We start from the raw sequence: 14544 nt of genomic DNA on the forward strand, positions 1-14544 counted from the left end.
GACACTTGGTCACCCGCCTTATAGTACTGTTTGCTCCCCACGAGCATATCATGCATACGGTCCTTTAAAAAAGTCTTTGAAGGGTCAAAATTCCTGTCGGATCAGTTTGTCCAACAGACAGCTTATGGACTTCATGTAGCAGAACACAGTGCTTTACCAAATATGTACCTTCAACCTGGTGTGGCAGTGGGACGATTGGCTCAATAATCGTGGCGTTTTTGCCTGATTGGCATTCTGATTATGGCCTGTACAGCCTTCAAATTGTAACGTTTGATGCATAGGGATGGCACATTAGTGCAAGATTCAGCATAACAATTATGCATTCAAAAATGAATTGTATGGCTACTTTTAAAACTACACAGGCAGATGGCATATTTTAAAAAATCACTAAAAGTGTGAACCTAGTAGCACTAATGCCAGAAAAATATCTTCTTTTTATCTCGGCAGTGACGTTGTCGTAAAAGTATCCAGATTCCTATAACAGGCACTCAGGTGTATAATGTTCCGTTTGCTAAGTTTTGAAACTTCCGTTTAGTCAGAGTATTTTTTCCAGTTTGTTTCACTGTTTTAATATTAAATTCATTTTTTTTTTTTAATTTTAGATATCTCTGGCTGCCTGCTGGGATGTAGTTTTTGTGTAGTGTATGGTTTATGTATGTGATATTTCTGCAAAATTATAAACTCTCCTGGACTGAAATGCTTCACCTGCTTCAGTAATTTTCTTTTCCATTCTTAGGGATTGTCCAGCCATGCAGATAGCTGGTGGTAATGTGCCTCCAAAAGAATCCGGTTATCTCAGCTACCCGAAACCTGGAAGTCCACCTGTTAATGGCCATGGAATCTACACACCAGAGATTGTGCCTGGTGATGTTTCTCCACCATTGCGAATAAATATATGTGCACAGGTAAGCCACAAGTATAATCTCTGAAGAGAGAAACCACTGTTGAAAATCTCATGTGACTGCAGAATTGTGTGAAAGTGTGTAATCATTATTACTGTTTCAGTGTTTAACGTGAAGTTGAAGTTGATATATATTTGCCATATTTTAAACAAAAGGTTAGAGAGAGAAGGCTTCTATTAGCATACTAATTTTTCATAAGGAGAAACACATTGTAGTCTCTTGATAAATACTCAATGAGATTGCCACAGTTGTGGTGTTCAAAGCATTTGAATTGCAGTAGCGTACATCTATTGAAATTGTGAATCCATCTATGTATTGTTTGAACATTGCATATACTGTTAAACTAGACAGACGAGATGTCACAGAGCAATGCATTTTACCTGTTCTAGCGATGCTGTTGGTCTCCACCCGTAGAGCCGCTGAGTCATTCTCAGAGGGAAATGGTATGAGGTTTTACCTTCACTAACAACACAAACATATGCTCTCGAAAATAAAGAAGTTAAAGAGGTTTGGCCAGTCAAGTTTAAGTGAGCGGTTTCTTGATGTAGCAGCAATTTAAAGCCTGACCAAAAAAGTGAAGCACCCAGAAGACATGGTCAGATGGCAGTGTAACTTCATAAGTGTAAACATCTGTGGGAGTTATGTAAATGAATAGAGTTGCAATTTTCTGTGACGGGTAGAACAGCCACTGGAGTGCATTAGCGTTGTTTGTGCTTTGTGTTGCTACCAGCAAGGGCCATGAACAGTATCAGATGTTGAGTGATCACTGTGAAGGACCCACAAGATCACGTGGGTGTCTGATAAAAATTTGAAAGGGGCCTCATTGTGGGTCTCCTTTTGGCTGGCTTGTCAAATCTTGTAATATTCAGATTTGTGTGGCATTTGGATGTGACAGCAAATGGCTACTCTGCAAATCGCAATTAGATGCTCGGCATAGTGGTCATCGAACCACCTTACAGTAATTCTCTATTATTCCAGTCTCAAACAGCGTGCAGAAAAACAAACACCTATATCTATCCATGCAAGCTCTGATTTCCCTTATTTTTATTGAGACTATCATTTCTCCCTATGTAGGTCTGTGTATACAAAATATACGTATACATACTCTCTCGATGTACTCTGTTAATCATATCTGTTATGGATCAGATACCGCACAGCGGTACTACAAAAAAGGACAGACATATGTGGTGTAGGCAGTCCCTTTAGTAGTCTGCGGCATTTTCTACATGTTCTGCCAATAAAACAGTCTTTAGTCCCCAACAACATTTTCTATGTTTCTTTCTAATTTAAGTTGTTCGTAATTGTAATTGTAAACGGGCTTTAAATTTGACTGATTTATCGTGTAACAGAAATTTAACGGATTCCTTTTAACACTCATGTGGATGACTTCACACTTTTCATTATTTAGGATCAATTGACAATTTTCTCACCATACAGACAGTAGCTTGATGTTGACTGCATGGGAATTTTGAGGGCAGGCATACTTGTCGAAGTCCCGGTCAACCGGGTTTACCCGTCGCGAGGGAGGATTGCCGCATTGCTCACCGAGCGTGACCCTTTACATTTGCACCTCTCATCCAACTAACAGACTACATGCGACATTCTGTGTTATCCCGCACCACCGGTCTGAGACTATCGGCTACCATACGAGGTAAGTACTACCCGTGTGTAGGATTCCGTTAATGCCACAACACAGATGGCTGCATTTGGAATGGTGCTGTGACTAGGAAGCACATACTGACAAATGGAGTCGCATTGCTTTCAGCGACACATTTCAGTGCTGCACTGCCCCGGGTGACTGACGTCAGAGAGTATGGCAGGGCAACCTTATTCTGTAGGACACTGCTCTTCCGCACATAGAACGTGTCTCTATAAACTGTCTTCGTAATGTTGAGGTACTCCCACGGCTAACAGGGTCAAGAGATCTGTATCTGATAGAGCACATGTAGGACCAGCTCGGGCACCAACTCCAGTCCAGTACGTGTGTTGAGGATAGCGATAGCGAGGACGAGTAACTACAGTTGTAGGTCAGCTTGCCTCAGAAGAGGATAAAACTGCTTTGACACCCTTTCGTACTGAATTGCTGTGTGCATCCAGGACAGAGGGGATGCAACACCCTACTGACAAGTGGGCTCATACTGCCAAGTTGTTTGTAAATTTGATTAGATTTTACAATCACCGAAACATCGTGTACCCTCTCAACCAGTGGAGTTTCGTTTCATTTCCTCCTCCACTTGTGGGTGCTTCACTTTTTTTGGTAGGCAGTGTGTCTGTTCGGAACGTCCACGACAGAAGTGCAAGTTCCTTGAAATAGCAGTGTTACTCCAGTGCACAGTCGTATTTAATGCTGATATGTCTGGTGTTTACAGTTCTTTTTGCAGTGTTTCTGCTTTAACAATAGAGCACTGAACAACTTTTTGGTCAGTAGTGGTACATCGGCATTCGTCAGATCGTGCAAAGTGCATAGCAGAGCACTTCCTGCTGGAGGAGCGTGAATCGATATGTGGATCCACCTCATAGGTGAGCTGTTACAATCGCCCCAAAGGAAGGAGTATGAATTTGATGGCCCATTGACAGTGAATTCATTAGAGTTGGAGCACAGGCTTAGTTTGGTGAAGGAAGTTGACTGTGCCCTTTAGAAGAACTATCCTGACATTTCTCTAAAAAGATTTATGGGTATCGTGTAAAATTTGTATGCACGGATGGGGAATTCAGACTGCATTCTTCCGAATGCAAGTCTGTGTCTTGCCATTACGCCACCTCTCTGACAAAGTTATTGTGGGGGTGAACAGTTTCATTATAAGAACATTTACTGGTCCTCAATAGAGTTAGGATGCTAATAAACTTCAGAAATGCTTGGTTTCCCTAAAGTAAAAATTCACTTCAAGCTTTGTCATGATTCAATGGAGCTAAAAAGGGGAATTTGCACTTTATTTGTACAGTTAACTTGAATCAGTCATCAATTTAATCTGCGCACAATTATTTTTTATGATAATGTTTATAAGGATGGAAATCGAATAATACATTAATCCTCCACACTTAGTTATGAACTTAGGAGCTGTTGGATTCTTCCCTCTGGTAATCTGTATCAATATAAAAACCATCAAAAATAAAGTCCATAAGTAGTGTTCACTTACTTAAATTTTCCCTCGCTGCGTGAGCATCCCCCACCCAGGTGGCTTGCCACTCTTTGGCGGGTTCATGATTGGCTACCACAGTGCCCCTGCCTTTGCAGCGTTTTTTCCCTTCCAAGCTCCTGCCATTCTTTTTCCCTCCCTTGTGGAACATGTCTATGATGTTATTGGAAATGTTCTGCATTGTCTGTCGCTGACGTAAGAACTGTCTCACCTTTGTTTTTCACTCGCTTGTCCTTTCTTCGGTTCCCTTCTCCTCTCGTTCCTCTGCTTCGGCGTTTGAGGTTCCCCTTTTTCTTCTTCCTCCCTGTGCCCTCCTGAAGGCCGGCCCACACATCTGACGTATAACACGTGACTGGATAACGGGTAACTCCCAGCCCTGGGTCGACAGATAGGGTTTGCACGTACCCCCTGGTACAGGGGTGATTGCCTGAGCTGCAACTTTCCCTAATTGCCGATTGGTCCCTCTATCAGATGGTTGGGAAGTATGCCCTAAGGTGTGAACAATCACCTAAGATGGGTGGGCTCGTTGTGAAGGGAGCCCCCAGTTGGAAGGAGTGCGCCGTCGGAGACACTGGCAATCATGAGGGATTTTCTCGCAATGAGTCAATCATCTTCCCAATCAACATCTATGAAACATAAATGTAATGGGGCTAATTATTTGAAGACCCTTCCTGCTGCACCATGGTTCCTTATGGTCTCGTGTACTGAAGATGGTCAGTCCTTCGCCAGGGTATATTATTCAGAAAGGTGTTGATGCAATTGCTGACCCTGTGAAATCCTGCTCTCGTTTACAGAATGGCACTTTGCTTTCGGATTTTCAAGCACAACTGCTTACTGCATCGCTTCTCCACGGCTATGCTGTTCGTGTAGAGGCCCATAGACCTTTGAATTCTTCCGGTGGTGTAATTTACACCAGGATGCTCGACGGTCTAACAGAGGCTGAAATCTAGTCTTACCTCTCTGATCAGGCAGTCATTGCCGTTCATCATGCAATGTAAAAGGTAGATTCCTCCTTAGTGCCCACACACACTCTTTTCCTCATCTTTGATAGTGTGGTGCTGCCGTCGAAGATCAAAGCAGGCAATGAAATTATCACAGTCCGGCTGTACATTCCGAACTCTATGCACTGCTACCAGTATCATCATTTCAACCACACTAGATGTGTTGTCGACGCCCAGCCAAATGTGTAACCTGTGGTAGGGATGCACACAAGGGCGATTTTTCCACCTCCTCCTCCCCGATGAATCAACTGCAATAGCAGCCATGCCGCCTCCTCTTGGGATTGTCCCGTGCATCTTGATGAGCGGGCTGTTAAAGAGGTTCGGTTAAAGGAAAAAGTGCCTTACTCAGTAGCTAACAAGTTACTGGCTAGTCGCAAACCCTGTGTTCTCCCTTCTGGCTCATATAGTTCTGTTTTTGTTACTCCTTGCTCCGTGAAGCACATGGCCACACAGATGTGTGACCTCAAATTCAGCTCTGAGTTTGTGAGATCTCCCAGTGTCAAGCTAGCATTGCCATCCTCCCGTCTCAATGTGCGAAGCCACCAGCTACACAACCAGTAGGCAGGAAAGGACAGGAGTAGTACTCCTGTGAAGACTTTCTCTGTCCCTCCAGCCAAACAACACCCTAGACTGTCCGGTTAGAGAAAATCTTGAAGAAGTCCACCAAAGGCAAACAGTCTTCTCCTTCTCCAGCTCAAAGATCCTGTTTGTGTCAGCACGTGGTACCTTGGCCCAGCCGGCCTCTGTCTTTCCAGTGCCCACCACCAACCGATTTTCAGCGTTGGACTCCACAGACCGACTGCACAGGCAAACAGATGCTTCTGTGGACCCCATGGAGCAGGATCCTCCTGCTTCTGTTCCCTGTAGTAGCGACTCTCCACTGGCTGTCCCTTGGTGACTGCCGAGTTGACACCCCTACATCTCTTCCTCATCATGACTGTCCTCAAATGAAACATTCACAGCCTTCGGTCCCACAAAGAGGATTTATGGCTGCATTTAACATCACATCATCCCCTTGTACTCTGCTTTCAGGAAACAAAATTGCACCCTCACGACCACTTTGAGCTTTCACATTACTTATCGATTCGTTTTGCCCTTCCCCCTGAGTTCGGCATTCCATCTCATGGGGGTGTCATGCTGCTCATACGGATGACATTCATAGTCAACCCATCTCCCTGACTACCTGTCTTCAAGCTGTTGCAGTTCGCCTTTTTCTTCCCCAGCTGACTTTTTCCCTCTGTACCATATATGTCCCTCAGTCATTCGATGTCACCAGGGCAAGACTTCCTTCATCTTGTTGGGCAGCTACCTCCCCCCATTTTCGCTATTTGGTGGCTTTAATGCACATCAACCCATTTGGGGTTCTCCCAGGACCTGTCAGAGAGGTGTTGGCTGACCTCCTTAACCAACTTAACCTCTTCTGCCTGAACACTGGGAGCACCCACTTTCCTTTCTGACTACTCGCACACCTGTTCCCATTTGGATCTATCCTTTTACACTGCCCAGCTTGCCCATCGTCTTGAGTGATCTGTTCTTTCCGACACCTACGCCGGTTGCTGACTCCTGTCCCATCTGTGTGCATGCCCAAATGGCAGCCTACTAAGGCTGACTGGCAGCTTTACTCCTCCCTGGCAATCTTTGAAGAAAAAGATTTCCCCAGTTGTGATGACTGGGTCGACTATCTCACCAATGTTATCCTTTCTGCTGCAGAATATTCCATTCCTTGCACTTCCTCTTTACCACATCATGTCCCAGTCTCTTGGTGGGCTGGGCATACCACGATGCAATTCACACTCAGAGTCATGCTCTCGGTGTTTTTTACCATCATCCTACAATTGCAAACTGTATTTATTATAAAAAGATGCGTGTAAAGTGTCGTCGCGTTCTTCGGGATAGCAAACGAGCTAGCTGCATTTCATTCACTAGTTCTTTCAACAGTTCCACCCCTTTCTCTGTCGTGTGGGCCAACCTCAGACGGCTCTCTGTGACTGAGAGCCATTCCCCCATTTCCGGCCCCACAGTAACAAACGTCGTCGTGGACCCTATTGCTGTCTCCAACACCTTCGGCTGCCGTTTTGCGGAAGTTTAGAGCTCTTCCCACTATCACCCTGCCTTCCTCCATCGGAACTGAGCGGAGGATGCTCGGGCAGTATCCTTCTCTTCTCCGAATCGTGAGTGCTACAATGCCGCCTTTACTATGAGGTAGTTTGATCATGCTCTCAGTTCATCCCGATCCTCTGCCCCAGGGCCGGACGCCATCCACATTTGGATGGTGCAGCACCTTTCTTTTGCGGGCAAGCACTTCCTGCTTAACACGTACAACCACATTTGGGCAGAGGACACATCTCCTGAGTGCTGGCGTGAAGCCACCATCCTAATCATACCTAAGCCCAGTAAGGACAAAAACCTTCCTTCTAGCTACTGCTCCATCTCTTACCAGGTGCATTTCCAAGGTAATGGAACGTATGATTCGTGCCCGGTTGGTAGGGTAGCTAGAGTCTCGCAATTTACTGATGAATGCACAGTGTGGATTTAGAGCACGCCATTCTGCAGTTGAGCATCTTGTTACTTTGTCTACCCATGTCGTGAATGGTTTTCTGCGGAAATCTCAGACTGTGGCCGTGTTTTCCGGTTTAGAGAAGACATACGACACCTATTGGAGAACTGGTATCCTCCGTACTCTTTACACGTGGGCTTCCGCGGCCGTCTCCCCTGTTTCTACAAGATAGAGTTTTCAAGGTGCGTGTGGGTTCTGCCTTGTTGGACACCTTTATCCAGGATAATGGTGTGCCTCAGGGTTGTGTCCTGGGTGTTGTCCTCTGTGCTATAGCCATTAACCGTATCGTGGCCTGTCTCCCACTGGGCGTCTTCGGCTCCCTTTTTATTTATGATTTTGCCATCTATTGTAGTTCTCCACAGACCAGTCTCACTGAGAGGCGTCTTCTGTGGTGTGTTGATCGTCTTTAGTCTTGGAGCATCAACAATGGCTTTTGCTTTTCCACAGATAAAACCGTCTGTATGCATTTCTGGTGATGCAAGTGATTTTTCCTGCCATATTTACATCTTGGGCCTGTTGTCCTTCCGTTCATTGAAACTACGAAATTCCTGGGGCTCTTGATCAATAGGAAAGTCTCTTGGTCCTCCCACGTATCTTATCTGACAGTCCGCTGTACACGGTTCCTCAATCTCCTACGTGTCCTCAATGGTACTTTCTGGGGTGCTGATCAAACCACCCTCCTCTGTTTGTATCGGCCCCTTGTCCATTCGAAACTAGACTATGGGTGCTTTATGTGAGTGCATGCCCATCCCTCTTATGCCGTCTCAACGCTATCCACCATTGTGACATCCGTTTGGCCATGGGTGCGTTTTACACCAGCCTGTTTGAGAGTCTGTATGCTGAAGCTGCTGAACTACCCCTATCCACCGCTGTGACTCTCCTCTGCAGGTATGCATGCCATTTGTCTGCCGTGCATAGCCACCCATCCTATGCCGCCTCCTTTCATGATTCCTTTGATCATCAGTATGGGGCTCGTCCTTCCTCTCTGTTACCTCCTGCAGTCCACTTTTGGCACTTGCTTCAGCGGCCTAACTTCACACTACCTGCACCTTTCCCGGTGGGTGGTGAACCCTTCACCACCTTGGCTTCGTGAAGCGGCCCATGTTAACCTTAGCCTTCATTCGCTTCCTAAGGAAGTACCAGAGCTCCAAGCACTAACAGAAAGCACTGATGCTCAAATCGTTATAGGCACTGAAAGCTGGCTAAAGCCGGATATAAGCTCAGTCTAAATTTTTGCGAAGAACGTAATGGTGTTCTGAAAGAATAGGCTAAGCACGGTTGGCGGAAGCATGTTTGTTGCTGTCAGAAGTAGTTTAACTTGTCACGAAATTTAAGTAGATACTTCCTGTGAGTTAGTATGGTTGGAGCTCATTGTTGGCAACCAGAATAAAATAATAATTGGATCCTTTTACCGACCTCCCAATTCAGATGATACAGTTGCTGGAAGGTTCAAAGAAAACTTGAGTTTGATTTCAAACCTGTAGCCAAATCATTGGAAGGTAGGAGACGAGATACTGACAGGAGTAAAGCTGTGAGGACGGGGCGTGAGTCGTGTTTGGGTAGCTCAGTTGGTAGAGCACTTGCCCACGAAAGGCAAAGGTCCCGAGTTTGAGTCTCGGTCCAGCACACAGTTCTAATCTGCCAGGAAGTTTCATATCAGCGCACACTCCGCTGCAGAGTGAAAATCTCATTCTGCATACTATAATAGTTGGTGGTGACTTTAATTTACCCTCGATATGTTGGCGAAAATACATAGGTACGCATAAAATATCATCCGAAATTGTGCTAAATGCATTCTTTGAAAATTATCTTGAGCAATTAGTTCATGAGCCCACACGAACAGTAAAAGGTTTTGAAAACATACTGGACCTCTTAGCAACAAATAATCCTGAGTTAATAACGAGCATCAAAACCGATTCAGGGATTAGTGAACACAGGGTTGTCGTAGCGAGATTGAATATTGTAATCCCCAAATCCTCGAAAAATAAGCGAAAAATGTACCTATTGAAAAAAGCAGATAAAAATTCACTTGACGCCTTCCTGAGATATAATCTCCACTCATTCCAAATTAATAATATAAGTGTAGACCAGATGTGGCTTAAATTCAAAGAAATAGTATTGGCAGCAGTTGAGATATTTATACCAAATAAATTAACAAACGACGGAGATGATCCTCCTTGGTACACACAACGGGTTAGAACACTGTTGCAGAAACAACGAAACAAACATGCCAAATTTAAACAGACGCAAAATCTCCAAGATTGGCGATCTTTTACAGAACTCGAAATTTAGCTCGGACTTCAATGCCTGATGCTTATAACAGTTTCCACAATGAAACTTCGTCCGGAAACCTGCCAGAAAATCGAAAGCAACTCTGGTCGTATGTGAAGTATGTTAGCGGCAAGAAATAATCAATGCCTTCTGTGCACGATAGCAATGGAGATACTGTCGAAGACAGTGGTGCCAAAGCAGAGTTACTAAACACAGCCTTCCGAAATGCCTTCACAAAAGACGACGAAGTAAATATTCCAGAATTCGAATCAAGAACAGCTGCCAACATTAATAACGTAGAAGTAAATATCCTCGGAGTAGTGAAGCAACTTAAACCACTTAATAAAAGCAAGTCTTCTGATCCAGACTGTATACCAGTTACGTTCTTTTTGGAGTATGCTGATGCATTAGCTCCATACTTAACAATCATATACAACCGTTCGCTCGACGAAAGATCGATACCCAAAGACTGGAAAGTTGCACAGGTCACACCAATATTCAAGAAAGGTAGTAGGAGTAATCCACTAAATTACAGGCCCATATCGTTAACGTCGATATGCAGCAGGATTTTAGAACATATGTTGTGTTCAAACATAATGAATTAACCTCGAAGAAAACAGTCTATTAACACACAGTCAACATGAGTTTAGAAAACATCGTTCCTGTGAAACACAACTAGCTCTTTATTCACATGAAGTGCTGAGTGCTATTGACAAAAGATTTCAGATCGATTCTGGATTTCCAGAAGGCTTTTGACACTGTACCACACAAGCGGCTCGTAGTGAAATTGTGTGCTTATGGAATATCATCTCAGTTATGTGACTGGATAAGTGATTTCTGGTGTTCCCCAAGGTAGTTTTATAGGCCCTTTGCTGTTCCTTATCTATATAAACGGTTTGGGAGACAATCTGAGCAACCGTCTTCAGTTGTTTGCAGATGACGCTGTCGTTTATCGACTAATAAAGTCATCAGACGATCAAAACAAACTGCAAAACGATTTAGAAGAAATGTTGGAATGGTGCGAAAAGTGGCAGTTGACCTTAAATAAGGAAAAGTGAGGTCTTCCACATGAGTGCTAAAAGGAACGCGTTAAACCTCGGTTACACGATAAATCAGTCTAATCTAAAAGCCGTAAATTCAACTAAATACCTCGGTATTACAATTACGAACAATTTAAATTGGAAGGAACACACAGAAAATGTTGTGCGGAAGGCTAACCAAAGACTGTGTTTTATTGGCAGGACACTTAGAAAATGATGCTGTAATTTACCGTCTAGTAAGATCATCTGAAGACCAGTATCAGTTGCAAAGCGATTTAGAAAAGATTGCTTTATGGTGTGGCAGGTGGCAGTTGACGCTAAATAACGAAAAGTGTGAGGTGATCCACATGAGTTCCAAATGAAATCCGTTGGAATTTGATTACTCGATAAATAGTACAATTCTCAAGGCTGTCAATTCAACTAAGTACCGGGGTGTTAAAATTACTAACAACTTCAGTTGGAAAGACCACATAGATAATATTGTGGGGAAGGCGAGCCAAAGGTTGCGTTTCATTGGCAGGACACTTAGAAGATTCAACAAGTCCACTAGAGAGACAGCTTACACTACACTCGTTCGTCCTCTGTTAGAATATTGCTGCGCGGTGTGGGATTGACGGAGGACATCGAAAGGGTGCAAAAAAGGGCAGCTCGTTTTGTATTATCATGTAATAGGAGAGAGAGTGTGGCAGATATGATACGCGAATTGGGATGGAAGTCATTAAAGCAAAGATGTTTTTCGTCGCGGCGAGATCTATTTACGAAATTTGTCACCAACTTTCTCTTCCGAATGCGAAAATATTTTGTTGACAGCAACTTACATAGGGAGGAACGATCACCAAGATAAAATAAGGGAAATCGGAGCTCATACGGAAAGATATGGGTGTTCATTCTTCCCGCGTGCTATTCGAGATTGGAATAATAGAGAATTGTGAAGGTGGTTCGATGAACCCTCTGCCAGGCACTTAAATGTGATTTGCAGAGTATCCATGTAGATGTAGATGTAGAAGGACACTATTCCAGCCTCGGTCTATCGCCTTCAGTTTCACGACCTTCACATGGAACTTCGCGATAGTACCTTTGTATACACTGATGGCTCTCGGACTGATTGTGGGGTCTGGTGTGCCTTCATCATTGGCACACGTGTCTTTAGATATCAGCTTCCGGCACCCTCCTCAGTATTCACAGCCAAGCTCTTGGCCTTGTATCAGGCCATGGAATACATCCGACGACATAGCCTTTTCAATTGTGTCCTCTGCTCAGACTCACTCAGTGCCCTTCAAGTCTATGTGCGCTGTACATCGCCCATCCCTTAGTGCAGCAGGTCCAGGAAAACTGTCAACTGCTCACTCTTGGTGGAGTCAGTGAGATCTTTCTGTGGAGTCCTGGTTATGTCGGTCTGCCAGGAAACAAGGCTGCCGACACTGCTGCCGAAGCTGCAGTCTCCATACCTCAGCCTGTGAGAACCTACTTTCCCTTTGATGGTCTCTGTGTTGCTGTCTGTCAGGAGGTTGTGTCCCTTTGGCATCGCCAATGGTTCTCCCTTCACGGGAATAAGCTCTGGTTTATTAATCCTTTCCCAGTGGCTTGGACGACCTTCTCTCGGCCCTCCCTTGGCTGCGTATTGGGCACTGCCTTTTTAGCCTTCATCATTTGCCAAGTGGTGCTACCCCAGCACTTTGTACACATTGCACTCAAGTTTCAACTGTCCGCCACTTTCTGATGAAATGTCCATTTTCTTAACCTTTTACGTTCCTAGTCTGGTGTGACATTTCAGTTTTTGACAGTTTTAGCAAATGATGTGTGGGCTGTCGCCCATGTCTTACTTTTTATCAGCCAAAGGAATATAGCGAGGCCATGTAATTTTTAGTTTTGGGTCTCCATTTCTGTATGGTGTCTTTTTTAGTCCTTTATCCATGTGCCTGTTTTTAACTGTTTTCTGTTATGTCAATTGGTACTGGTATATAGTCTTTTTTTTAAACCCATCTCTGTCTTCGTTTTCTATAGTTTTGACTTGCGCGCGCGCGCGACCCCAGTCGTTTTTGCGCCCTAAAGCAAAACAAAACTGCGTGAGCTTCACTTTGTGTCTTCTCAATGATGAAATTCCTCTTTTCTTTAACTTGTTCTAGTACAGATGCTACCACCGTATTTCTGAGCACAGAATTTCTAACAAAACCACCAGAAACAACTGCTACCTACTACAGATAAATAGAGATTCGCAGAGGTGACTATTGATTGATACAGATATCCATAGGAATTGCGTGTTTTTGCAGTGTTCAACTAGTCCTATTTGCAAATTCTTAACTTTCTGTTAAGGCATGATAATTAAGGAGCTTAGCTGGCAAAACTGCAGAGCAACTCTTGTACCTCAGGTACTAGCCAGCTCAGCACTTGTGTGGTGCTTCTCTACAGTCCCATTTGGTGTTTTCGGTTATTCAGAATCTCTTTTAGAGAACCTGTACTTAAAATAAATAAATTAACGATTGCAACAATTCTTGCATCTTGACATCCAAAGAGAAATAATAAATGTTCTGAAGGTAGTCGTTAGAACAGTGTACTTCTCAACATGGAAACAATAAGCAGAAACAAGAAGTACAATATTTTTGAGTAAGTTGCATGTCAGATATTGTTTTTAGTTAGTTAGTTACATTTAGTATTTACGTGCTTGACCTGAAAAACCAATTAATATTGATGAATTGGGTTCCTTTTTTATGATTTCTCATTTTATCAGGCTTAACCCCATGTAAAGCAAAGTTTAATAAATTCCACAGGAAAATACTTTGTGTGGTCCACCCATCTTGAGTGTCAGTCCTAGCGGTTTGCCAGCAAGCACTGTGGATGTTCATCAACATACAGGAGTAGGTCTGGAATTTTCACCGAGGCGGACAGTCACTGCTGGAGGTGAGATAAAGTTAACCCTTTCTATTACTGTGATTTTGGAGTCAAGTTTTTTTTTAGGGGCGATTAATAATGTGCTTCTTTGACTTCACAGAAATTCGCCTGAGTCCTTTACAAATTCAGCATTCGCCTCCGTATTTTAGAACTAACAGTCAAGATGATGGAAGGAAGGCAAGTATTAGCTTTTCTAGATTTCGTGTTAATTGTACATGTTGCATCGTCAATCTGTGTCACATTGTTAATGTCTCACATATTCTGCTTCCAGTGTACAAATATATTAAGTCTGTATCACAACAGCAGAAGGTATAAGAAAACAAATGTAATGGAATAATCATATATTGACATAATCTGTTTACTTAAATTTAATTCTCCTCCCATCTTTTAAAGACACATCTCTAAATTTACAATACAAGATGATGAGTTGCACCGTTTGTCATTTCCAACTTTGTCTATGAATGGAGAGAGAAATTGCTGTATTAATGCCATTATTACAGAGTGAAAGCCCTTCGCGAAAACGAAGGAGAGTATCTCGTGGAGGCATTCAGATGGCAGTACCTGTTCCCACAACAGCACCACATACGAGGACACCTTGGGAACAGCGCCGTTCTCCCAGGCACCAGTCAACTGCTCGGAGGTTTGTTCTGTTTGATTTTTTAGATGTGGTTGTTAAAGACAGTGAGTCACGCAGCTCCTTGTTTTCCTGTAACTTTGCTGCTGAAGTGCCATCAAGTGCCTGACATG

At 43.7% G+C, this 14544-nt stretch overlaps 1 protein-coding gene across 1 annotated transcript in view; it reads left to right on the plus strand.

Annotated features, from left to right (window-relative positions):
* Nucleotides 1–14544, plus strand: part of LOC124802996 (RING finger protein 44-like) — a 127441-nt gene that overhangs the window by 42228 nt on the left and 70669 nt on the right. Inside the window, exons 3-7 of the mRNA XM_047264099.1 lie at nucleotides 737–905; nucleotides 1292–1345; nucleotides 13677–13806; nucleotides 13898–13974; nucleotides 14298–14437. Coding sequence (XP_047120055.1) covers nucleotides 737–905; nucleotides 1292–1345; nucleotides 13677–13806; nucleotides 13898–13974; nucleotides 14298–14437 — 570 coding nt within the window. The remainder of the gene's footprint in view (nucleotides 1–736; nucleotides 906–1291; nucleotides 1346–13676; nucleotides 13807–13897; nucleotides 13975–14297; nucleotides 14438–14544) is intronic.

Source organism: Schistocerca piceifrons, chromosome 6 (genome assembly GCF_021461385.2).
Source record: "Schistocerca piceifrons isolate TAMUIC-IGC-003096 chromosome 6, iqSchPice1.1, whole genome shotgun sequence".
NCBI classification, from domain to species: domain Eukaryota; kingdom Metazoa; phylum Arthropoda; class Insecta; order Orthoptera; family Acrididae; genus Schistocerca; species Schistocerca piceifrons.